The sequence below is a fragment of the Elaeis guineensis genome, chromosome 11 (assembly GCF_000442705.2).
Source record: "Elaeis guineensis isolate ETL-2024a chromosome 11, EG11, whole genome shotgun sequence".
In the NCBI taxonomy this organism is placed as follows: Eukaryota; Viridiplantae; Streptophyta; class Magnoliopsida; order Arecales; family Arecaceae; genus Elaeis; species Elaeis guineensis.
The window spans coordinates 122,511,520-122,538,008 of NC_026003.2; the positions used below are offsets into that span (position 1 = coordinate 122,511,520).

At 39.5% G+C, this 26,489-nt stretch overlaps 2 protein-coding genes and 1 pseudogene across 4 annotated transcripts; all 3 read right to left on the reverse strand.

Annotated features, from left to right (window-relative positions):
* Positions 1 to 5,357: 5,357 nt before the first annotated feature.
* Positions 5,358 to 8,026, reverse strand: LOC105054493 (pre-mRNA-splicing factor SLU7-A). 3 transcript variants are annotated; one of them, XR_012135474.1, is made up of 5 exons: positions 7,828 to 8,026; positions 6,273 to 6,436; positions 6,116 to 6,173; positions 5,863 to 5,962; positions 5,358 to 5,755 (listed from the first exon to the last, which is right to left on the reverse strand). XR_012135474.1 is itself a non-coding variant. In XM_029267386.2 (4 exons), exons 1-4 carry the CDS (start codon positions 7,841 to 7,843, stop codon positions 5,943 to 5,945), a joined length of 258 nt encoding a protein of 85 aa, XP_029123219.1. In that variant the 5' UTR covers positions 7,844 to 8,026; the 3' UTR covers positions 5,787 to 5,942. The 3 variants fall into 3 exon arrangements, 1 of the variants encoding a protein (XP_029123219.1); XR_833603.4 differs by lacking the exon at positions 5,358 to 5,755 and having other exon boundaries at positions 5,787 to 5,962; positions 6,116 to 6,176; positions 7,828 to 8,024; XM_029267386.2 differs by lacking the exon at positions 5,358 to 5,755 and having other exon boundaries at positions 5,787 to 5,962.
* A 2,396-nt stretch (positions 8,027 to 10,422) lies between these two features.
* Positions 10,423 to 12,613, reverse strand: LOC105054495 (transcription factor MYB30). The gene is given in 5 exon segments (XM_010936021.4): positions 10,423 to 10,841; positions 10,843 to 11,039; positions 11,042 to 11,145; positions 11,706 to 11,835; positions 12,396 to 12,613. Coding segments are annotated over 5 exon segments (762 nt in total). The 5' UTR covers positions 12,529 to 12,613; the 3' UTR covers positions 10,423 to 10,643.
* A 12,396-nt stretch (positions 12,614 to 25,009) lies between these two features.
* LOC109506413 (subtilisin-like protease 4) overlaps positions 25,010 to 26,489 on the reverse strand; it is a 1,865-nt pseudogene continuing 385 nt past the window's right edge.

Sequence of the window (26,489 nt, forward strand, 5' to 3'; positions counted from 1 at the left end):
TCTTTATTTTCTTAGACTTGGAGAGTGGCAACATCTTACCTGGCACATGGCTAGCCATTCTTATTAATGCCACCAGTCGACACTCTCGGAACTTGACGGTTGACGTGACCCTATTCCATACATAGTTAGCTGTTTTCTTTAATTGCTAGAGTACGAGCATTCGAGTTGTGGCGGTTGATAGAACTCTATCAGACATATGATTGGTTCCCTTTTCTTATGGCCTAATTTGACAAGGACTAAGGCCTTCCTATGGGCGTAGTGGTCAAGCCGCTCTTTTTAGTGGCTTGATTTGATAAAAACTGAGGGCTTCTTATGGGCATTGTTGGGCGCCAACTAGAGAAAAAAGAGGGAAGAGTACACTTCGGGGCTGATTGTGCACTGTTGGGTGCCGAGGCCGGGGCGGATGTCCGAGCTGAGGTCGATGTTAGGGATAACTTTGATGATCGACAAATAGATCGGCTACCGAGGAGAGAGGGTCAGAGGATGAACCGTGAGGACCGTGGTCGAGGTGGCATAACCCCCTAACAGGCTTCAATAGTCCCCGGAAATTATCCTGATTAAAATCATAAGTCCATTTCTCCATAAAATTGAAGGGAAATTCTTTGTGCGCCCGCTTGGCTCATGCACAGGGCCGGAGCATGATGCAGGAAAAGAAAAATAAAATTCCTTCCGGTCCTGCATGTGAGCCAATCATCACGGGCGTTGCCCACGGTTCTGCACCGCTCGCGGTGCACAAAGAATTTCTCAAAATTGAATTGAGAAGCAAGGCCCAAAGGAAATTTTAGCAGATTAACAGATAGCACCCCTGTACCCATCAATTGAAATAGAATCCCTTCATGTAAATTCGACCTGTCCTCCCCATCCACCAGCACTATGTTATAGCTGTAGCTGTTTGAATACACCAGAATCTTCTTTCAATATTGCTTCTGTAGGGTTTCAGAACCCGCCCCCTGATACGGCACAATTTCTGTCTTTCATCTGGGCATCGACACCTGACCAAATAAAGAATAAACACCTGGTTTACATACCAGCGGTATCTAACCCCTCGTGCTTCACCAATCATCAATCTAGCTACTAATATTGATCCACCCATTTTCACTTCTTTCTTGGAAACAACACTCCTACACTATCTGCCAACACAATCCCAGCAACATGCAGAGTCATTCATACCTTCCTGTGCCCAGTCCACATCACCTTCAAGAGCATAATTAGCCATGTAATCAGCTGCCAGGTTAGCTTCGCGTAACACAAGAGAAACATGACCAATTCTTTTAGCTTCTTTCCACTTCAGAATTTCCTTAAGGATAGGTAAGTCTTGCATTAAATGAAGATCATATCTAGATAACCATCTTATCACTATGGTGGAATCCCCCTCTAGCCAAATCTTTTGAGCTTGAAGTTCATTAATGGCTATTAGAGACCTCCATCAAGCTGCCTCTAATTCAGCATATGAGACGGAGGATAAAAGTAATTTCCTGCCACCACCCGGTAAAACCTTGCCTTCATGATTGCGAATTACAAATCCTACAGCTGACTTGTCCTTAGTTACTGCTACATCCAAATTGATCTTTGCCATTCCTAAAGGCGGGGGTCAGCCAAGACACCATTTCAGAATTTAAATGAAGAAAAAACCTCTAATATATTGATCACCGACCTAGTGCCTTGACGGAGCTTGCGAAGGTACTTGATGTCACACCCCGAACCCAACATCCGGATCGAATACGTGATGGCCGCACACTCCTTAGAGCAAGCCCTAAAGAATATGCAAGGCCAAAATAAATCATTACAATCTTAACATCCATAACAATTAATTTCAATAATAATTCATAAAATCTTACATAATTACAATTAACATTCCTTCAATCCTCTGATCAGGTATCAACAGTATTCTATCTATACATCCGCTCACTCATAAATCCATACCATAGCCAACCATGGACATCTTGTAACTCTGAGAAGAAAAAGAAAATGAAGGGGGTGAGCTTTACAGCCCAGTAAGAATTTTCATATCACACCAATATAATAATATAATCTGAAAATAAAGATAAGCAATAACACATAAAAGTCGATGTTTATCGTCCAAAATACTGCAAACATTTATAGATTATCTGTTTCATCAAAAGAGATGCATCATCATATGTTAATAAGAGAAATAATTTTATTCAACGATTATTTCGTGTCTTATCTTTCTATTTTCTTCTATTATCACATCGTCTTTAATCCTTTTCTTTTTGGCTTTAGCTTTAGCTTTGGCTTTGGCTTTGGCTTTGGCTTTGGACTACCAGGATCATGCGACGATCTTTTATTCGGATCGATTTCTGTGATCTTCCTCGGATCGAAATATTCATGATCTTTCTCGGATCAAAGTGGCCATGATCTTTCTCGGATCAAATCATTCATGATCTTTCTCGGATCAGATTCTTCATGATCTTTCTTGGATCATATTATTCTTCCACACATAAACCTGTGGGGGCTGTCCCAGGCATAAGCTCCTGGCAAGCTATTCCACGTGACAAGGCCAGTCCAAACCATATTTCTCTTTCTTTTCATTTTTATGAAATTAAAATATTTGACTTCATTAATCAATTCATCTTTTGCAGTGAAATAAATATGTCATACACATAATCATGCCATCAATCGTTGATACATATGTATTGATATAGCATACTCATGCTCAAAATCACATAAATAAATAACAATATCTCAGATATAACAAATTCATCGATCTCAAATCCAACGTTGCAAAAATCAAGGAGATAAAACCAACGGTAAAATAACATATATAATGATGATTATGTACAGAGATTCTTATCTTTACCGGTGACTGATCCAAGCACAAAAATTAATGTTCTTCTTTGATTTATGAATTCTTTAACAAAATATTCCACTCGATATCATTTGCAGACAATCATCTCTTCATAACCTTGATCAAATATAAAGATCATATATGGAGAAAATTACCGATAATCAATCCTAATAACACAGATCGAGGACCTCTCTTAGGATTAATCAAAATTAGAATTTATCTAAGTATCTAGATCCTCCACTGATCCATAAGACTTCTAGAGAGAGAAAATCCATGAAGAGAGAAAAAATTTTAGAGAGAGAAAGTAGAGAGAGAAATCTTTGTATCCTTCCGATGAGGCAGTCATGATCGAGATCATCAGAGGTCCTATCAGGGTGACTCAATATGAATCAAGTGTTACAAATTTCGAATAGGATCGGACTGGGATTAGATCTACCGCACGAATTTCAGAGCAATTTCAAATCATCATATTTTTAATTCAAATATATCCTAGGGTCTGTGATGCAATCAGAGAGAGAGTAGAAAGATTCTAGAGAGATAAAATCCACAAAAGAGAGAAAGATCTAGAGAGAGAAAATAGAGAGAAAATCTAGAGAGAAAAATTGGAGAGAGAAGGTAGAGAGAGGAGAGAGAAAATTTTTCTCTCTTCTTCTTCTTCTTATTTTATTTTATTTTTATTTTTATTTTTCTCTTTTTTTTTCTTTCTTTTTCTTTTTCCTTTTTTTTTTCTTTTTTTTTTCTTTTTCTTTTCTTTTCTTTTTCTTCTTCTTCTTCTTCCTTTCTTTTCTTCCCGCGGCCTCCCTTGGCTGAAACAGGAGAAGACCGTGAGGTCCCCCCCTCGGTGGCTCGGGCTCCGGTGGCTTGGCCGGAGATTCGGCAGCGATCGACGATGGGGTTCGGTCGGCAGTGGCCAGCAGCGGACGACCGGCGGCAAGATTCGGCCGGGGAGAAACAAAAAGAGATCGGAAAACAGGGGAATCATCTTGTTCATGGATTTTATGGCGATCCTGACGGCCGGAGAGGGTGCACGAAGCCGTGGAAAAGAGAGGAAAGAAGAGAGGAAGGAGAAGACGGGCTTACCTCCGACTCCGGTGAGGTCTCCGGCGAGTATTTGAGATGAACACGATGAGGACATCCGTAGCTTCAACCAAACACGGAGGTGCTGTTGATAAGTGAATGTTAGCTAATATTAAGCATGTAATTCAAATAGATGGCATTCCGTATCTTCAAACCTACATACTAGTTGAGTTGATTTTATTGGATTTCAACAAATGAGGAGATGTCAAGAATGATGTACTTGGTTTAGAAAAGAATGATGTTCCTGCCACACTGTGGTACTTCGCGTAGACATGAATCTGCTAGTAACATTTGAATTGATCTTTTCATGCTTCGGGCATTATTTGTTGATGTCTACATTATCAGGTTAGTTTGAAACTCTTTCTGATATTCTTTTCAGATTTTTGGTTAGAAACTAGCTAGTTTCTTTTCAGTTATTGATGTTAACTACTCTTTTCTATTCAGGCTAAACTTATTTCCACCGTTCAATCTGACATAAGCACCTCTGGTGATAAGGCAAGTTCAAGCAAGATATTGACTTGCAAAAATAATTTCTGGCAGGACCTGAATTAGATTGCATGTTGCCTCCATGTCATTCAGACAATAAAAAGGTCAATTTGTGCATCCTATGGCACTTTATCTTGTTCGCTAAAGACAATAGCATTCTGTTCACTTTCCAAAGAAAGAAATGAGCAAGATGAACTAGTTCATTTCAAATGAGACTGGAAACTACTGGTTTGCGCAACATTTAAAACTCACTGCTGGTTTTCTTTGTAGCTTATGTGTGTGCGCTAGATGACTCATTTTCCAGCCGGATTGCAGCATCTTGTGCAGCTGGAGTATAACCAGAGGTATTAGTTGATAATGTTGAGGTGATTTTGTAATCCATCCTGGAACGAAAAAGAAAAATGGTTTTGTAATTCATACTGATGTTGAAGTGATTTTCTGTTAATCAGACATGGAATCCATGCTTTGGTTACTTAAGCAATCATTTTGTTGGATAATTTGATTTTGTTTGATGATATCTATATTTATTTTTCAAGAAATCTGTATTAAAAAATTTCTGCTATTGGATGTTTGGTAGTAGTCTTAATTTCTGGCTTTGGTTCCTATTATTGTAGTCTAGGTTCATCAGCTGATTCCTGTAGCAGAACAATAAGGCAACGGATTTCTTGACTATTCAATCTAATGCATGCACTGTAATAAAAAAGTTTCTTGTCAAGTGTTTTTTTTTTTGGTAAAGTCTTGTCAAGTGTATTTGATCAACAACAGGATAAGTTGTAAAGGAAGTGGTATTTTGTCAAGCAAGCACCGTGATTATGTGTCCACCATGTTGTATATCCAATTACAGACCAAGGATTCAATTGCTTAGTATTATTTTTTCAATTTAATATACCACATGGAATCATTGTCGTGGAACACATAACAATTATTGAAATAATGAACGCGTTTACTTTTCACGAAAATCTTGAATTAACATGAGCACATGAACTGATTCTATAGGATTAATTTTCTAAGATTCATCAAATCTGAAAATTTGTCCGAGACACATCTGGAAAAGATCCAGTTTGCATACATAATACATGTTGCCACCAGGAAGATGACCTGGCTTAAGTCGCCAAGCTGGAGTCTGGAAGAAGGGATGAAATGGTCTCTGAAGGGTTGGTTGGACCGTTTGAAGCACACAGGCTAGGCTTTAGTCTTCGAGCGATCTCGCGAGCCAGGTGTTACAAAACCACCAAAGACCGGGGAAGTCCTCATGCAAGGTGGGGGGTTCTTGGTGGCGGACTGTCATGCCCCCGATCCGAGATTATGAATTGAGGGTCATGGCAACCACCGCATACTCATAGAAAACTCTTCCCATAAACATGCAAGGCATCTTATCATGCTATCCTAAAACAACAGCGGAATAATTAGTCAATAATTTAAATCCAAAACATAACGATCTAAATTTCTTCTTAAATATCTCAATAAATTCAACAATGATTCATAGGCCTTACATCAAATTTAATAAGACTTTCAACCTAAAATAAAAGTATGAAGATTCTGCTTCTGATCACTCTTCCATTCATATCTTGTATCATCTTAATTCCTCAACATCTGTAAAAACAGTAAAATAGGAGGTAATGAGCTAAACAGTCCAGTAAACAATGATCACTTTTTAAATCAAACTTTTTAAAGAAACACCAGTGGTGAACTTGGCATGTTAACCACGAGAGAGAGAGAGAGAGAAAGACTGATAAATTTTCGCACCTCTCCATGCTTTTGTGTAATTTGGATCTGACTTCCATTTCCTCTGATACTTCCAAAGCTACTGAAGAGGAAAATAATTGCAACTGATATTAAAACTATATCAAGTAATATTTGGACATAAGCCAAATTGCATTACAGTTTTGGCAAATAAACTTACAGGCCTCTCAGCATGAAGATACCAAGCGGCAGATGACATGTACTGAGGATTATGCGGATTAATTTCCTTCCCATCTTCATCAACCTCACCTGGGGCAAGCCCAGCCTTACGCGCTTCCTCCAGTTCAAGTTGTTTTCGATGGTCTTCTTGGGATTTAAAAGATGCTGCAACAAAGAGAACAATATATGAAGAACCTCACAGAAAGAATAAAAGATTAACAACAGACAAAAAAAAATAAAATATTAATAACAGACATGTTCTTATGTAATACATATCAGCTCTTAATGCTCAATATTGCACCACGTCACAGTGTCTAAAATGGTAAACTAGCATAGATGGTGACATGGACTATGGCAGTATATATACATAGGAATGATCTACGCTAGACCCTGATTCCTCAAATTCATTTTTAAAGACCTGCCTTTCTAAACAATATAAACCTAATATTCCTCAAGCTTAAGATAACTTTTGCTCAAAAAATAAATCAAGGATTGAACTTTAAATATCATGCATTATGCCCGTACTAATAATAAGACAACAAAGTGCAATATATAACAGCATAACATTTTGAAATATGGCAAAACAAATAAAAGAAGAGAATAAACTGCTTCAGCAACGTTAACAGTGTCAACTCATATCAGCATGTATCACAGCATACAGATATACAAAGATATAGTCCGGTGGTGAAATTTCATACATGGAAAAGATATTAACATGTAGCAGCCAAGATATATGCTAGTTTTACTGGACCGACAACTAGGGATCAATATATCTCTGCAACTGGGGAACAGCACGCATCTCGAGCATTTGTAAAATAATTCTATAAAGATCAAAGATATCAACATTTATTTATCATAATATAGCTAACCAAGATAATCTATGTTGTCCAGAAACTAAGTTCTAATACCCTGAATGGCAAAATCAAGAAGCAACCAGCAAAACTTTTGACTTTCAGCTTTATTCAGGGAAATGTAACCTAGAAGTGTAACTATATCGCTTTGTTCACGCAAGCCAATTGGAAATGCCACAATTCAATACAAGATAGGCGTAAAATTCAAAGAGCTCCTAACATATAAAGAATCTCTTCACACTGTCGGATCTCTCAAATCCCACATATCTAGATAGCAATGAACATCTCACGGATAATCAGAGCAGCAATTAACCAAGACGCCTTCCTTTCCAGTTGGTGGACGGGTCAGGGTTGGGAAAGAAGAACAATAATTATTTTTTCCATAAAGATGAAATATTTAGGAAACCATCATGGTGAAAAACTATAGCATATTGTGCTTGTCAATTATTTTAAACAACAAAAACCCTAAACTCTCGTCATTGCATCCAAAACGAAGAGGGCGAAAGAAACCAGAATCAAAAAAAAAAAGTTTCCGGTCAATACCCAATCTCAGAACATCATTTAGATCATTAAAAAAAAAAAACTAACTGCGCACAGTCATCATATCAGCCAACCCAAAACCAATCACAAATCATAATCTCATCCACACCCGATTGATAACAATTAAATTTCCCGAAATACGAAAGGGATTGGAGAGAAGCTTACCTGAAGGCGTCGCCATATTGGGCCTCTAACAGTGGAGAAGAAAGGAATGAAGCACAAAGAAGGAATCCAAAAAGAGGACGAGATCCGGATCGGCCGTAGCGGCGCTCTCCCAAAACCCTAGTCGCTCGTCGCCAACGGAACACGGACAAGAACGGGAGAGATAAGGAGGAGGGGCGAGAGAGAGGGAAAGGCTCTGCCGTTTAGAACGGCTTATATATAAATCGTGTATCTTTTAATTGTTTCCGCCTCTCATCTGTCCCGCGCACAATCAGAACCGTTAACGCGTTTATTCGTTGGACCAATCTGATGATCCTACCGCCTCGCGCCTCTTTCAGTCAGCACGTGCGACTCATGTGGCTGGTCCAAGAAGGCACGGCAACGCCCAATGGCGTCTCCTGTTGACGAGGGTAGCAAGCGATCAGTGAAGGAAAAAAAAAAAAAGACTGCAGGTTTGATTCGAAGTTAAGCTTGCCGCAATGGCGTCGGTCACCTTGAAAGAGCGGAGCAGAAGAATTTTGCTTGGTAAGAAAGCACAGCTCACCTCTATCGCATTCGGGGGTGTTGAACTTATTCAAAGACTGGTCCATCCTCTGCAATGCTGCAGATCTCATGGAACATGTGTTTATTTGGCAGAAAATTAAAGGTCGATCCATGGACTCCAAGATGCTTGATATATACTGCTGGCAACTTTTATTTGTTTCAGTTTCTGAAGGCGATTGGAAGTTGTATAAACATTTTCCACTACTCTTGTTTGGTTACTTATCGGATTGAAACATCTAAAGTGCTGTTTCTATTTTGGTTCCTCTGCAACTGAATTGTGACTCTTCTAGGAATAGGAACCTTGCTCTGTTCCCTTTGTATCTTCTTCTCTCCTGAAACAAATTCGGGTGGGCTAACCTTTTCTTTACTTTATTAAAAAGATATAAATTCAGTAAGCCTGAATTAGTGATGCAGACTCAAAATTAATTTCAAGCTAAGTCAAAAAATATCCGCTCGATCCAGCTTAACTTGATTTAGCTTGAAAATATATATTACGTATAAGTTTAGATGGAATAACTAGATCTTGGACCTAACAGTCTGTAGCAATAAGATCGTTACATATTGGAAAATTTATTTAATTTTTGAATCCATTGAGATTAATTAGATTTGAACCAAGTTCAACATCAAACATAGCAAGCTTATTTCAAGCTTGATTTGATACCTAGCTTGATATCGAATTTTCAAGCTAATCAATTAGGCTATCGCTTGGCTTCAAATTAAACTCAATCAAATTTGAAATAGTAATAAACAAACCAAACTTACTCTCGTCTTTTCAAGCTTATTTAATTTCAAATCGAATTTGATCAGATACAAGCTCGATGAAGCATGACCCAATAATGCCCGCATGTTCCTAAGACCTTTTCTCCAACACGAGCTTTTACATTTTGGTTCGAATCCTCTTTGACATTTTGCACTGCAGAAAGGCATATAGCCTCATGGAGATGGATGATTATCAAAAGGGCACAGCATCCTGTGCTTTCGGATGTTTCATGACCGTCCATCTCTACGATCGGATGATGTGACAGTCATTGAGGGTTGTATTCTTTGCCGGACCAGGGGAAGGAAACAATCGGGGCCAGGCCACCCGTTTTGGTCTCTTTACGGCATGCAGTCCACGTGCCGACCAAGGAATGTGGAAAAAAGCACGTATCGAGTCGGGTCTTTGATCCTTAAAAAGACAAGCATCCACACTTCTAATCTCTACGAAGATGCCTTCTCGGATGGTCATATCTTATTGTAATGGAAGACGAAGCCACCGTGTGAGGATTGCTACTCGGACAGAAAAGAAGGGGTATGTTTAGGCTTAGCCTCTTCTGTTGTTCCAACCAAAAAAAAAAAAGAAGGGTTTGTTTGAATGCCTTGTTCGGCCAATAATATAATATTTGGCCCAGAACCCAGTCAAATTGGTTTGCAACAATCTAAATTTTGTACGTCGGAAATTCACACAGTAGTACAAATTCGGTTCTCTGCCTAAATGAGTCGTGCCAGTTGGTCACCTGCTTTTCCACGCATGCTAAACCTTGCACCATGATTAGACCTTGGTAAATATTTTTTAATATTGGATAATGTCAAGTGTTCTACAAAGTTTCATATAGAAACAACATTAATTATTTTTCAAACGATGGTTAACTGGAATGTTCCTTTGATATCTGTTGCTGCATCAAAAGATCCTTGTTCTTGTGCAAAAGAAGATCAAATACTTGTCTGACAAATTTACCTTCAACTCAATTTTTCCTATCGTGCTCGAAAACCCAATGGCATTGAACCAGCTAATTGAAGCTAAGAAAAACCTGGAGTTCTCCTATAAACGACACCATTGTTTTATCACTGTTCCGTTCAAGTAGGATCAGGACCTTCAGAAAAAGACGCTGGCATGATGTGCAAGTCCTAATTACAGGTGAAAGAACTTGCTGCAGCCGTACATTGATATAGATGGCACTTTATTTGATTATACATGGAAGAGCAGAGGAATTAAATATATGTTTAAATTGTTGTGATTGAGTTAGGACACATTAGAAATGGGATGATTATTTCACAAAGTACCAGAATATCATAGAGGAGGTTTGGAGGTGTGTAAATAGAAATCCTTTCACCAAATTACAGATTTTTGCTCGTTGGAAAATCCAAACAGCGATGCTCTTCTCTTTCTTTACACTGCAATCCATTTCAACACCACGATAAAATTGAAAGGGAAAAAAAAAAAAAACTGAAGTTAATGTTATCTATCCTATTAAAAAAAAAATCATGTAAAATCTCTTGAATCTCCCTTGCATTTGTTAAACTTCTGGCAAAGCCTGCAAATCACCCGCTTCGATGAATACCCTGAGCCAAAAGTCCATGTCATCGTTGTTGGAAGCCCCAAAAGAGCTGAAGTGCTCGCCTGAAGGACCAGATGGTGGACCTTGTAATGCTGTGAAATCCACCGGTGCAGCAGAGTTCTCCATTGATAACACCTCTGACCAGAAACTCTCATCCAATTTCTGGGAATTCTTCTGAAGAGAAGCTCACTTCTTTGGCAGCCATATTGTTGGTATTCCCTCTCGATAGTGTAGATGAATCGGTAGCAGTGCATGAGAGATCACTATAGGATTGTTCTCGGGATACCGGCAGAAGTCTTGGATGTTTGGATGCATTCTCTGTGGTGGCATCAGACTGGGTTTTTCCCTTGGTTTTTGGGCCGCCAGGTTCGGCTTCACTCTCTTCTTCAAGTGTGTGTGCCACACATTCTTGATCTCGTTGTCCGTTCGCCCTGGCAATCTCGCAGCAATTGCAGACCATCTATAGATAATATGAAGAGAATTTTGTAAGACTCTTTTGGGCAACAAGAATTGTACAAGACAATTGCATGTCAAAATTCTGATTTTCTAGTACGATTTGACTAATAACTCAACAATACTACAGGTTCGTCGATGCTTTTTTTATTTACAGGTTCAATGTAAGGTAATCTGTAGTGCCTAAAACCAAATCTAATATAACAAAAAGTACATTCATCCAAGTATGGATGAGTTTAAGGTGTGGCTTGCCTACAGGACAATATCGATGGTAGGCAAATCCAAACTACATGGAATCTTTGGTACCCTTCAAACTTTTTTATTTTAGTTTTATTTTTTTTATTTTAATTTTAGAAAGGAGGTCTTTTGCAAGCTGAGCCTAACTTCTATTCTGCACAAAATCAACATATGAATACATTAATAAAAGATAAAAGACCTGTACTCTGTCTGTAATATGCCATTGTATATATTCCACCTCCATTAATAAAATCCGGGTGGCAATTTGCCTCCCCTTACACCAAGAGATCTAGAGAGAGATATATATATTGTGTGTTGAGCTGTATATACCTGTTCCCAAGCATCTCGTGCAGGGTGATGATGGTTTCCTCTTCCTCCTTTGTGAAATTCCCTCGTTTGATATTGGGTCTTAGGTAGTTAATCCACCGAAGCCTACAACTCTTCCCACATCTCAACAAACCTAAAGAATTAAAATTTAAAAAAAAAAAAAAAAACGTTGAGATCGATCCGTTCATCTCTAATGATAGCTCAAAACACTCTCGACTTTAAAGTGACTGCAGTAACTAATTAAAGTTTTTCAAAGACCTACATGCTCTCTATGAAACTGCTGCTCAGCAGAGAAAAAGGAGAATGGGAAGAGGGGAGGGAAGGACCATGGCAATTACTACAGCAGGCCGTCCCAGGCTTTTTAGAAATGGAGATATATATCCAGGACATGCCGGACAAGACGGTGGGATGACTCCCGTCTCTCATTCATCAAACTATCAGGTCTCGGAAACAATTTCATTATTATTTTATGATGGTAGGAATTTTCAAACTTTTCTTTTTTTCTGATGGAGCAAAATCATTTTGCAAGATTCAAGGGAAAAAAAAAAAAAAAGGACTAAAAATATCAATGGAAGATTAATATTTGAAAAATGTCACCGAACCTTTGACATTCTTCAATCACTAGCTAGATAAAACCAATCAGAAATTCTTTAAGGTTTTAACTTGAGAGCTCATCATCGAATTCGTAATTACCGGCTTGTTTCGGTAGGGCACGCCAGTTTGCATGGCCATATCTCTGAATATAAGCAATCAGTATCTGGTCTTCTTCTGAAGTCCATGGCCCCTTCTTCAGACCCACCTTCTCGCAGCAAGGAGCCCTCACCATCTTGCTATCTATTCGAGTCTTTACTCTCCTCTGTTCCTCTCTTTCTCTCTCTAATCCGAGAGCATTTTTAAAAGAGCAAGAAGCCCCTATAAGCCTTGAGCTATTTATCCTCGTACCGAAAGCTACAGTAAACGTGCTCTAGTTAAACTTCCGGCAACTTCCTTTGAAGGCGGGTCCCTCCAAACGAGTGTGTATTCTCTTAACAATGTCTCTTAAGAACTTCTTAGCTGTTTATTGATACTGGTTTTGGTGGAGGGACGCCCAGGCCAGGATGACCAAGTCCTGATGCTGTACGGTGTCCATTATCACTATCGGTGTGATTCCCCGTTGGTCCGGGCCGTCCAACCAAAGCCCTCGTTTTGACATTTTTCAACACTTTTGTTAGCACCAGAATGAAGAATGATTCAGCCTTAAAAATGCTTGATAGGCATCCAGCGGCCGATTCACATATTATTTAAATCAATCAAAACAAAACTGGTTTAACGTATTGGCAAATGCAGGTTCAGCTACATCATTCAAATAAAGCATTAATTGTAAAATATAAAGTTATTTGTCCCAGTCAATCTTCGGTCAAAAAATTGTCTTGATTGGTCAATCTTTGCATTAAGGATTTTAGTAGCAAGTTGAAACTATTTCTCATAAAAAATTTGAAACCATTGTTATCACCAATCGGTTAGACTTGGTTGAACCTAGTAGGTCGGGTGAGTTGGATTAGTTTACATTTAAATACTTGTATAGAAATTGGACAAAGACGCAATCCAGTTCCCTGTTTACGTCATGATTAGTTTGGTTTTATCGATCCACTAGCTCCCCTAAATGGATTTAATCTACGAAATTATAAGGTCCAACATTATACAATTGGTAAAAGTACAAAGGAACAATATAATTGTATACTTTCCTTCAAAAAAAAAAAAAAAAAACTATATAATTGTATACTTGCTTTTTGTAATCATTTATATACACTGCAAGTAGAGGAGAAACATGTGCTAAATACAACTGAAATGTTTCTTGTTTCTCAAAATACCAGGGTACTATGGGAACACAATGGTTAGGTTTATTGACTAAATGATTAAAAAGTTGCACAATTGAGAGGGGCTATCGGTAAATGAAATTTGAAGTGTCATGAGAAAAAAGATGCAGGATAATTGTTCCTTGATATAAAGAACCGATTAGGTGAGAAATGGAATTCGGGTGTTGAAACTTGTCTCGCATAAGCTTAGATGGTCTCATAAAAAAAAAAAAAAAAAAATCCAGTATAAATCAATAAATTAAGATAGAGGACATGGAGGTTGAAGATTTTGATGGAAGAATGAAGGCAATCTAATTAGATAACAAGTAAGACAACATCTAAATCCAATTTTTTTTCTTCATTTTCTTGAGAGAAAGATTTAAGAGCATTCTTTTATGATTGAGATCCATATTTTGAATTTCAAGTTGATGCGATGTTTTAACCTCGTTCTTTTGTTTCTCTCTTTTTTTTAAAAAAAATATATAATTTTCTCTATTTCTAGCTTGTCTGACTCATTTTATACTCTTTCTTTATAGGTGAGATATCTTATCACTAAACCAGCTAGGACTTTCTTACCAAAAAAAAAAAAAAAAACCAGCTAGGGCTTGCTATACATTTAATCTGATATTGTGAGCTATAGATGAGATCGAAAAAAATAGAATTAGTTATCATTTATGGTTGATGCGTCAGTGACAGTTTTTGTTGTGTCGGTGTTGAAGTTTGCGATACATATTAGCACCGACAATAGATTTAAAAAATGTCAGAATTAGTATTTTTCTATAAAGATGGCTCGTGAAACGTAGAGATGTTGGTCATCTTAATCAGGGGATTCCAAAACCTTAAAAAATGATGTTGGTTATCCGTGAGTCTTCAAGCGATGACTACATGGCCGAAGGGTCAGAAAAATGCAGCGTGGGCCTGGATTGGTTTCCTCTTTAATAATATAATGTAACGCAAGATGGTGGGAACTTTTTTTTTTTTCTTATTTAATAATGTAATGTAGTTCAAAACATTACTCAAGTGGTGGGAATATGTGGGGCTCAATTGGAGAAAATTTATCGAAGGAAGGGTTCGTACCGTCACCCTTCAGTGGTTGTTGCCTTTCTCTTGTGACCTAGTGCTTGTTTTTCTAGCTGGGGGAGGATGTTGGCAATCAAAGACTGTGACTTAGTTCTTGGTCAGCCTACCCCACCCCCGGCTCATGTCCAACGGCACTGCTTATTGGCTAATTTTGATCGAGATGCCATCTGCCGTGTGATGATTGGAGATGAGAAATTAAGAAAAGGCGTAGCCTCTTACTTTAGTAAAAGAAGAATGCTGCATGTATGTCTCTAGATGACCGCTATCAGACGCTACATGACCATCAAACAATATATATTATTATATATAATAGGGTACATATCAAACCAGTCCTTCGTGGTTGTACATTATTTTGCGGTGCCGTCGGTGCACCGCAGGGCATCGGTGCTCGATCTAGTCAAAGAAGTGCAGTTCGTCATTTGATTTGAAAATTGTTGTACCGTCTGGTTGAGGATGGCGTGTGGTAGTGAAAGAAATGGGTACTGTGGGCTTGGATTAGACCACGTCTTTGTACTTGTCCTTGGTGCCTGTAGTTGTGTGGAAGGACGCAAATAGGAGACATCGCGACAAACCCCTACCAGTGAAGCGGGAAAAGGCCACTTAATCTTCCTCTGACGGCCGAGAGAGAGAGAAGGTAAATTTTTTAATGAGTCTAATGAGTTTCATTATAGTTATTATTCAAGATTCATGGAAGATAGTGTTCCAAATTTCAGGGAGTTTCCCTCTTCCCGGCATGGCATTCGAGGAAATCAAATATACTTCTCCGCCATCTAAGGCCGAATGTGAGAATTTTTATTTACCAATTCTCTAATGGTTCACAGCGACATTCCGTAATTAATTGGTGGCGATAGAAGAGTGCGAAACAGTCTTTTGGAATGTGTTTCGGGGAAGGAAGGACTGGTCGAGGTACAAAATCAGGTAATTTGTGTGCACATTTCATTGGACTACTTCCATGATATGTAAGCATCATAGCCAATTAAAGGCTTGTTTGACATTTTGCAGATATGGAGTCCTTTTTATTTTGGGTGGGGGGTGAAGGATTGATGAAGTTACCACCCAGATTTCATGAAGTAAATGAAATAAGTCAGGAGAGGGATTGTAAATTTTTTGAGTACACAATCCATATCGGACTAAAAGCATGTCCATATAGATCCTTAAACATTTCTCTATTTAAGTCCTAAATCCTCACCAGACTATGGATCCAAATTTAATTAAATTTAATCATAACATACCATGATCAGCCTGCAATCGATCCTAAATGGATTCATATCGCAAATATAAATCCACATAAGCCCATTCCTATATCGTTTATATATAACAATCAAAGATTTCATCCAAAAAAAAACTAGCTAGAATAATTATTTGGACTCGTTAGCCTTACATAAGTATCAAGATCTCTCCAATGCACAACCAATTTAAGACTAAACAAATGCTTGACGGGACCTAAGATAAATATTATATCTTTCTAACTTTAGGAATGAAAGCATGTATTCATATTTGAAAATTTTGCATGTGAACATTTTGACAACAAAACTAATCAAGGATTAGGATTTTCTTCTAGTACTTTGTAAAAGATGTTAAATATTATGAGCATGAAAAGCTCAGAAGGTCAAAAATACCTATGTTCATTAGGTGGCACCCTTCACCTTGGCAACAATATTTGGTAGAGGTTTTGGGTCCACATTTGGATGCCTCATCTTTCAACTTAGGAGTTCAAGAAAATGAAAATAAGAAGATTGACAAACTTTATCTCTTGTTCAATCACATCAAATATATACAAAAGTATTTTTAAATTATGTATCTCGCACATGTGCTAAGCAGATACAGATACTCAGACTAGATGTTGCTGCATCCAGAAAAGTCATATAATTATTCCCCAGCTTGAGGTTACCATCCAAAAGAGTTCATTCAAGCATTTTTCAGCCTTATTTAAGATTGCCATTGGCAGTTAGAGTTTTTCCTAGTAGAGTTTTTCATAAAAAGTTGTTTATTATTTAGAAACTACATTTCTAAAGTACTCTAGTTTATATATCTATTTGGTAACCCAACTTAAAAAGTATTTTTAGTATGATAAAATCACAATATAGGACATAGCATAATATTATATAGTATAATATAATATAATGCAATATAATAATACATTAATAAGAAATGATATGATATAGTTATGCATAATTATATTATTATAATAATATTATAATATAATATAATATGTTAGCTTGGATATTTAGTCACTATGAAAATTTAATTAAACCAAAAACAACTTCTTGACTTTAGCCAAGAAGAGCTTCCGGGCAGGGGGGGTGGCTTTAAAATAGAGCTTTCTCCTAAATAGATATTTTTCAACTTTTTGAAAAATTAGAAAGCAATTTCTCTTTTTTTTTTTTTTTTAACCCAGCACCACCAAATGACTCAAAAAGTACATTTGGAGGGTTGGCTCTCCAAAAAAATGTTGCCGAATGGGGCCTAAAACTTTGTTTGGCGCAAGCTCCTAGAGGTTCCTTCATATTAAGGGCTAAGCAACTGGTTAACATTTGAAAATTCAGCTCTTTCTCCATGATTTTGGTGAATTTCTACAATTTATGTAAGAGGGTGGCTTTGATCTTTAGTTTTGATCCAGCTATAGTCTCCGTAACATCATTTCAGTAATTAGTCATGTATTATTCAAAGATTACTTTGCTCACACAATTATTGCCATTTTTAGAAAAATGAATAAGCCTTCAAACAGGTTATTTCATACAAATTTCATGTTGTGAGAAAGGCAAGCCGTTGCAAATGCTTGTCTTCTTCTTTCTTTCTAACTTGCCATTCTATATACATTTTAAATCATTGAAGATATGCTATTTTCACTGGCCGGAGAGAAGATTTAATTTGCTTCATTAAAATTTTGAGGTTTGATCGTATGCATCTTGCACTCGAAATTAGGATCAAGGTCATGAATTTGATCTTGAAGGAGAATATGTTGGAACTTGGATTCCTGAAATTGCAATGCTCCAAAGAACTGTACTAAAAGCTGGTAGAGTCGAGCCAGGTATAAACTACCCGAAACCCATGCATCATAGAACTTAATACGACTCGCGAGCGCCTGGATGATGCTCTCACCGTGATGACCTGGGAACTGGATGGAGCTGCAAGAGTTGCAAGATTAAGAGGCATAGACGAACTTGCAGCTGACAATATGATTGGTATGATTGATTTGGACATTCCAAAGGTGGTTGTAAAGGAGGTATATCTTGCACAAGTTCATCTCTTGATCAAGAGTTCCCTGCCGGCCGGTGGCTTACAGCATCCCTTATTATCAAAAGAGAGAGAAAGAGGGAGAGAGAGATCAAAGGGACTGAAAATCTAAATGGTGAGGGACTGAAAAATCTAAATGGTGAGAGACCAAAAAATGTTGACTTAAATAATCACGTTTACATGATAGACAGATCAAAATTGGGCGGAGATCACTTTCGTTTCTACAGCAGAATCATCATCTGCTAGGAAAGGTAGCATCATGGAGAGTATGCATGGGTCCCAAATTCATGTTTTTCTTCATCAGAAGTAAAACCTTCGCATGATGGTGGTTCCTTTAACCCACGTAATTCCATTGGTCCATGAAAGAAGAAGCTGGCATCGGAGATGAAAAGCGAATCTCGATTCAGAAATTGGTAGACGGGTAGACCAGTGACTAAGAGCACCTTTTTCCTGCCATAATTGCACAAGCAATAGTATAAGTACTTTACGACTTGATTAAATTCAGGCCAAATGCTATCCGAGCAGGCTCAAAAAATATTTTCCATATAAGCAACCCATCGACCCATCTATCTAACTTAAAATTTTCTTACCGCGACAATTGTCGTGGTTCTCATCCTTGATGGGTGGATATATCTCAAGCAACGGGCAATCTAATCTGGTTCGAGCACAACAACGAAATGTTTTCTCCAGTTAAGATTTTATTACTGATTTTGCCCCAGAAAAGACTTTAACGCTAGCTGATATTATCGGTCAGGCCTTTTGTCAGATATAAATTTGTTGTCCAATAAATTAATCATGCTTGATACTATATATATATACTATCTAACGTTACATTTTGAAATTTTGTGTGCACTTAAATCTATTATATGTCAATACACTCATACCAAAACATTGAAACGCAACTGATGAACATAGAACTATTATATCAGTGGCTTTTAATTCTTTTACACGCTTGTTATCAATTATCTTCCTGAAGTTAGCATTATGGTATGTCAGCATATTTGAACTCCAAGTGTGTCTACCTCTGTTCTTTGTGCTACATGATTGATTAAAATTTCATTTTTTGTAGGAGGGCAATGATATATGTTGATGCAGCATCATTAGGGCTTGGGACCATCCAAGAAATCTGCTCAAGTCCAAACAAATAAAACAGATCAGTTCTTCTTGTGTATGTAAGAGATGGCTATGATGTTTTAAGTTTGTGATTTTCTTTTATAACGCTTTATCTACAAACCACTCCTCTGTATTCTACGCATTCTCTGATTGGAACTGCGGTCTGCCACGAGCCCGAGATTACGGAGAAGTCCCCATAAACTCCTCAGCTTCCTCTAGTATCAAAATTCTAAAATACTCCTGTATGCTTTGAGTTTGAGAGTAGTGCAAGAAACTTGATGTTAACAGCTATGGCACAACCGTCCATGGATTTCGGGAGCCCGGTGAAACTATTGTACCTACATCCAGCCATTGACAGTCCCCAGCGTTAGGGTTTGGACGATTTTTTTTTTCTTTTTCCTTTTGAACTAGAATGAGCAGAAAGCTGGGCAAAATGGGGTGAAGGCGGGAATCAGTCCGTGTTGGTACCGAACTATATATTTTTAGTTTCAGAAAAAATTTATTAACCATATAATTTGCAAAGTGGTTATTATTTTATTTATCATTGCATGCATGCATGCATGCCTCCCTGCGCCCTTGAGGACCATCATTTAGAGCTTCAGCGTGGATCTTCAGAAGGTTACAGTAATGGGGCTCCAAACGGCATGCTTGTCTCAAAGCGAATCCCGGCCGCATACGGATATGGCTGGAGTAGGCTGGGGACCATCGAAACAATATTCCTGCAAAACAAGTTCCAATCAAAATTGACTCCAACGAAAATCCTCTAACGATCAAATCAAAAATCTGGCGCAACATCAGTGATGCTGAAATCAATACTGAAACTAAGTTTTTGGCCCGGTCTGGAGAACTAAAGCCTGTCGGGAGAAACATCCACCTTCACCCTTTTGGGTTCCTCGATCTCCGCCTGGTATGCTTCATCAGGCTCCCTGACGTTCGTTACCGTCCGTCTGATATTCTTCTCGGGCGTGGTGGAGTTCAAGGACACGGCAATCGAAGGGTAGTTCAGTTCTTCTGGAGTGATGCTGCCAACCGTGGCACACTGGACGGCAATTCTAGTCATGGATTGAACTACACCATCCTCAAAGCCAAGCCCACAGATGTATGGGATGTAGTCCTCGGGCTGAAGGTCATAAACCAGGCCTGGATCATTGGCCGCCGATGGGTTCACATGTCCGGCGCCCGTGGCGAATAGGCTGGCGGGCTTGTAGCCCTTGGACTCGTCGGTGATGGGTTTCCCGTCACGGTCCACTACATGGGCCGTCGTCATGATCGCGGCCGGACTCCAATCCGGGTGGTTCTTCTTCCGCATCGCTGCGATCCCGGAGACATGCGGGGTGGCCATCGACGTGCCGCTCAAGAAGGAGAATGTCGAAGTTTTGTAACCGGTGGGATCCGGGTCGACCTCGAATGGCCATGCTGCGATGATGTCCGGCTTGTTGGATTATTTTAAACTTATCATTAAATGACTTTGAAAAACTAAAAGACCTCTTGAAAAACTAAAGGGTCTCTTGGAAATCTGAAAGGCCTCCTTGTGAAAAGAAATAGGCTTCTTGATAGATGAAGAGTTAAATACATAGAATTCTGTAAATGCTTCTTAGTATTCCATGCATGAATTAAATGCTATGGAATATAAAAAGGCATCTAGGCATCTATAAATAGGAAGGTGATTTGTCCATTGTGATGTGTGAAGCAAGTATTCTTCTTGTCATCTTTCCACCATAAGAAAAGAGTGTTTATTATTTTTATATTTGAGATTCTTCAATTCTATCATTTAGTATCAGAGCCTTGTCTTATTGAGAAGACTGATCCTAAGAGAAATGGCTAGTGATGGTGTGCAAATGCAAATCCCAAAGCTTACTAAGGAGAACTTTGAGAATTGGTGTATCCAGATGAAGTCATTGTTTGGCTCACAAGATCTATGGGAGATCGTTAAGTGATGGCTACACCGAGCCTACACCAGATCAAGAGAGAGGGTATAATCAAAATCAAAAGGAGGCTTTGAGGGTTACAAGGAGGAGAGACAAGAAAGCTTTGTTTTAATTGTATCAAGCCTTGGATGAGGTGACATTTGAAAGAATTGCTGAGGCAACTTCTGCAAAGCAAGCATGGGATACTCTCTCCATCATATTTAAAGGAGAAGAAAAAGTGAAGCGAATCCGACTACAACAATTACTGGGAGAATTTGAAGTCGCCACCATGAAGGAGACGGAGAATATCTTCAACTACTTTTCTCGGATATTGGTTATCGTAAACCAATTGAAGAGGAATGGAGAGAAGATAGATGATGTTCGAGTGGTAGAAAAGATACTTCGGTCTTTGACACCGAGGTTTGAGCATATTGTTGTCGCTATTGAAGAAGCTAATGATGTGGATACTCTATCCATCAATGCGTTGATGGGTAAACTTCAAGTCCATGAACAAAAGAAGCAAAATAAAATTGAAGCAGCTAATACAGAGCAAATACTTCAATCAAAGGTGGAGGCCAAAGATCAAAAAGGAAAGGATCAAGGGCAATCTCAAGCATTTCGAGATGCTAGTAGCAACATAAGAGATGGTGGCAACAACTACCGTGGTCGTGGTCGAGGCCGTAGTCATGGTCGAGGAGGCTACAATGGTGGAAGAGGCCGAACTCCAAATTTCAACAATGGAAGAGGTGGTAGAAGAGGTGAACATGGTCGAGATAGAAGATTAAATGGAGGTCGTGACCAAGCAAGATCCAATGTTCAATGCTATAATTGCCACAAATATGGGCATTATAGCTATGAGTGTTGGAACAATGAGCAAAGCAACTACTCCGAATCCAAAAACCAAGAAGGAGAGCCAACTCTTCTTTTGGCATGCCAACAAAATGGAGACTTGAAGATTGTGTGATTTCTTGACTCAGGAGCCACAAACCACATGTGTGGAAGAAAAGACCTATTCGTGGAGTTGCAAGAAGGGGTGCATGGTGATGTGAAGTTTGGGGATTTCTCCAAAGTTCCCGTCAAAGGAAGAGGCAAGATCATGATTCAACAAAAGAATGGTACGTCTGATTTTATTTCAATGTATATTATGTGCCAGACTTGAAGAGTAATATTCTAAGTATTGGCCAACTTTTGGTGAAGGGTTATATAATTCATATGAAAGGATCATCACTAACCTTAAGAGATTGGAATGGGAAGCTGATTGCTTGTGTCCAGATGGCGAAGAACAGGATGTTTCCTCTTCTCTTGAAGACAGATTCTCAAAATTGTCTGCAAGTGGATATCAAGAACCCTTCTTGGCTTTGGCATCTCAGGCTTGGACATTTAAATTTTGGAAGTTTGAAATTGCTATCTAAAGATGGTATGGTGAAAGGTCTTCCGCATATATATTATCCAAATGAAGTTTGTGAAAAGTGCACACTAGCAAAGCATATAAGAGCTCCCTTCAAAGGTGGAAAGTCTTGGAAAGCAATGAGACCATTGCAGTTGGTGCATACTGATATATGCGGCCCTCTTCCAGAATCTCATGGTGGTAACAAATATTTTATAACATTTGTTGATGATTTTAGTAGAATGTTGTGGGTTTATTTTCTTAAAGAAAAGTCGGCTGCACTCTCTACATTTAAAAATTTTAAATCTTTAGTTGAAAAAGAATGCAACTATAAAGTACAAATTTTGAGATCCGATAGAGGCGGAGAATACATGTCAAATGCTTTCAGGAACTATTGTGATGAAGAAGGAGTTCGACATCAATTCACTGCTCCGTACTCTCCACAACAAAATGGAGTAGCCGAAAGAAAGAATCGGACCATCCTTGACATGACAAGAAGTATGTTGAAAGAGAAGAACCTTCCCGAGCAATTTTGGGCTGAAGCGGTGGCATGTGCAGCCTATCTCATCAACCGAAGTCCGACAAAGTTCATCAAAGGAATGACACCAAAGGAAGCTTGGAGTGGCTACAAGCCAGGAGTGAGCCACTTGAAGATTTTTGGGAGCATTGCTTATGCCCAAGTACCACAAGAGAAGAGAAAAAAGCTTGATAATCGAAGCCAAAAGTGCATCTTCATAGGATACAGTGAGCAATCCAAAGCCTACAAGTTGCATGATCCAACGGCAAATAAGGTAATCATCAGTCGAGATGTGGTCTTCAAGGAAGATGATGTATGGGATTGGAGTGGCACAGATTCTCATACCAAATATGTACCACTTCATAATGAAGCTGAGGAGAACATAGAAGTGGAGGCTGCCCAACCAATATCATCACCAGCAAGATCATCTCCACCACCACAAGCTACACGGGCTTCTTCAAGTCATTCTATATCAACAAGAAGTCATGGAAGAAAATTTAGAAGTCTTAATGATCTTTATGATGAAACAGAAGCAGTTGAATAAGTTGATTTATATTATTTATTTGCTGATGTTGAATCTCTAACATTTGATGAAGCAGTGCAGAAAACTGAATGGAAAAAGGCAATGAAGGAGGAGATCCATGCCCTAGAGAAAAATAATACGTGGGAGTTAACTACACTTCCAAAAGGACAAAAGGCGATAGAGGTTAAGTGGGTGTACAAAGTGAAGCACATTGCTAATGGAGAAGTAGAAAGATACAAAGCTCGTCTTGTTGCCAAAGGCTACAAGCAAAAGAAGGGATTCGACTATGATGAAGTCTTTGCACCAGTTGCTCGACTTGATACCGTGAAACTTATCTTCTCACTTGCATCTCATCACAAGTGGAAGATGTACCATATGGATGTGAAGTCAGCATTTCTCAATGGCTACCTTGAAGAAGAAGTTTATATTGAGCAACCGGAGGGTTATATCCTTAAAGGCATGGAAGATAAAGTGTATAAGTTACGAAAAGCTTTGTATGGGTTGAAGCAAACACCCCGAGCATGGAATACACGGATCGATCATTATCTCCAAGGATACGGCTTTGTCAAGTGCCCCTATGAATATGTCACCTATGTGAAGAAAAAAGGAGATGATATTTTGATAATATGTTTATATGTAGATGACCTTCTTGTGATAGGTAGTAGCAAGGAAATGATTTATTAATTCAAAGCAGCTATGGGCAAGGAGTTCGAAATGACGGGTGGAGACTTGATGTCCTATTTTTTTGGCATCGAGGTAAAGCACAGAGAAGATGGCATCTTCATTTCTCAAGGGAGATATGCAAGAAACATTCTAAAAAAATTCAAAATGGAGAGTTGTAAGGAAGTAAACACCCCGGTGGCTTATGGAGAAAAACTTAATAAAGAAGGAGAAGGCAAGGAGGTGAACTCGACTCTCTTCAAAAGTCTTGTTGGAAGTCTTCGCTATCTCACTATAAGTCGGCCCGATATTGTTTATGGAGTTGGTTTGATTAGTAGATATATGGAGCATCCAAAGGAGTCACATTGGATGGCGGCAAAGAGGATTCTTAGATATCTTAAAGGAACTCTTGATCATGGTATGTTTTATGCTCATTCCAATGATGCAAGTTTAATTGATTTTTCTGATAGTGATTGGGGTGGAGATCTTGATGAACGGAAGAGCACTTCCGGTTATGTTTTTTATTTTGGTGCTAATGCTTTCTCTTGGAGCTCAAAAAAGTAATCTATTGTGGCACTATCTACATGTGAGGCGGAGTATGTTGCAGCGGCATCATGTGTATGTGAGGCTATATGGTTGCACAATTTGCTAGAAGAATTGGGTCATCCACAAAAAGAGCCTATAAAGATCAATGTTGATAACAAATCTGCTATTGAGCTAGCCAAGAATCCAGTCCAACATGGAAGAAGTAAACATATCGACACTAGATTCCATTTTCTTCGTGATCAAGTCAAAAAAGGAATTGTGGAGGTTGTGTATTGCAAATCAAAGGAACAAGTTGCTGATATATTCACAAAATCACTCAAAAGTGAAGACTATCAAAAGCTGAGGAAGATGCTTGGAGTCATAGCACCAAGATGAACAAGTTTAAGGGGGGAATTGTTGGATTATTTTAAACTTATCATTAAATGACTTTGGAAAACTAAAAGACCTCTTGGAAAACTAAAGGGTCTCTTAGAAATCTGAAAGGCCTCCTTGTGAAAAGAAATAGGCTTCTTGATAGATGAAGAGTTAAATACATAGAATTCTGTAAATGCTTCTTAGTATTCCATGCATGAATTAAATGCTATGGAATATAAAAAGGCATCTAGGCATCTATAAATAGGAAGGTGATTTGTCCATTGTGGTGTGTGAAGCAAGTATTCTTCTTGTCATCTTTTTCACCATAAGAAAAGAGTGTTTATTATTTTTATATTTGAGATTCTTCAATTCTATCACGGCATCAGGATGCCACCGTTGTGGAGGCTGGGGCCTCTTCCGGAGAAGAAGGCTAGCGAGGGGATGGCCGGTAGCCGTATTGCGTGCCTTTGAAGATGATCGTCGCCGTGGAGTTGGGCGATGTGTCCATGTAGTTTAGGATCTTGAGCCCATCGCAGTAGTTGACTTTGGCCGCCGGTAGGATGTTCGGGTCGGCGGATGTCGTGAACCCTTGCCTCGCGCGGCTGGTTCACCACGATTATGGCGGCCCCACCGGCGTCCTTGACGACCTCGCCTTTCTTGTAGTTTTCGATCGATGTATCCGGTCCCGCACAGCACAATCTTCCCTCGGACGTCGAAGCCGAACATGGAGCCCTTCTGGCACGGCAGCGTCGACTCCGATTTCGTGCCGCCCGGGTACACGAGAGGTAGCTGTACCGAGGAGTTGAATTCGGTGGGCTGATAAGCGGATTCGCCGTCAAATTCCATTCCGTTTCCGAGCCTCACGGTGGCTGTTATTCTCCGGTCGTGGGAGCTGGCGCCCACGGGAAGTCATTCGCCACGGTGCTCGGGGACGGCCCCTCATTCATGGCGGCGAGGCTGGGAATGATCCCGTTCCTAATCGCCGCGAATGCACCGATCGTAGTGCTCTTAAGATGCTCGAGGAAAGGGGGACTTCCGGCGAGGGACATTGAGAGCACATCAACTCCATCAGCGATGGCTTGGACGATGGCGGCTAAGACATCACTATCTAGGCCCATGTTTTTGTACAGCACCTTGTAGACTGCTAGGTGAGCTCGAGGTGCCACGCCGGAAGCCGTCCCCCTCGCGCTGCCGAGAACGTCGGCGTCGGGAACAAAAGTTCCGGCTGCCGTGCCGGCCGTGTGGGTCCCGTGACCTAGCTCGTCGAGAGGGAGCTGAGGCATCACTCCGATGAGCTTGTTGCTGCACCCCGGCTGTCCAAAATCACAGCGGCCGTGCCATTTTAGTGGCGGCGGCGGCAATCTGTCGTCCTTGAAGGAAGGGTGGGTGGGGATGATCCCGCTGTCGATGACGCCGATGACCGTCCCTTCTCCCAGGGTGGTGTCGTGCCGGCCAGAGGCTGCCGTCCCATTGATTCAATTCCAGGAATTGAGGGGTGTACGTCGTCTGGGCGAGAAGGACGCCTTTCATGGCTTCGATGAACCTCACTTCGTCGCGGGTTAGCCTGGCGGCGAAGCCGCTGATCACATGCCGGTAGGAATAGATCAGGCGCGGATCGCCCGAGTCCA

Coding starts and splice junctions, on each gene's coding strand:
- LOC105054493 (XM_029267386.2), bottom strand. Junction 6,174..6,272: donor ATCTTCATGCTGAGAGGCCT/GTAAGTTTATTT, acceptor CCTCTTCAGTAG/CTTTGGAAGTATCAGAGGAA. Junction 5,963..6,115: donor TTACACAAAAGCATGGAGAG/GTGCGAAAATTT, acceptor CTGTTTTTACAG/ATGTTGAGGAATTAAGATGA.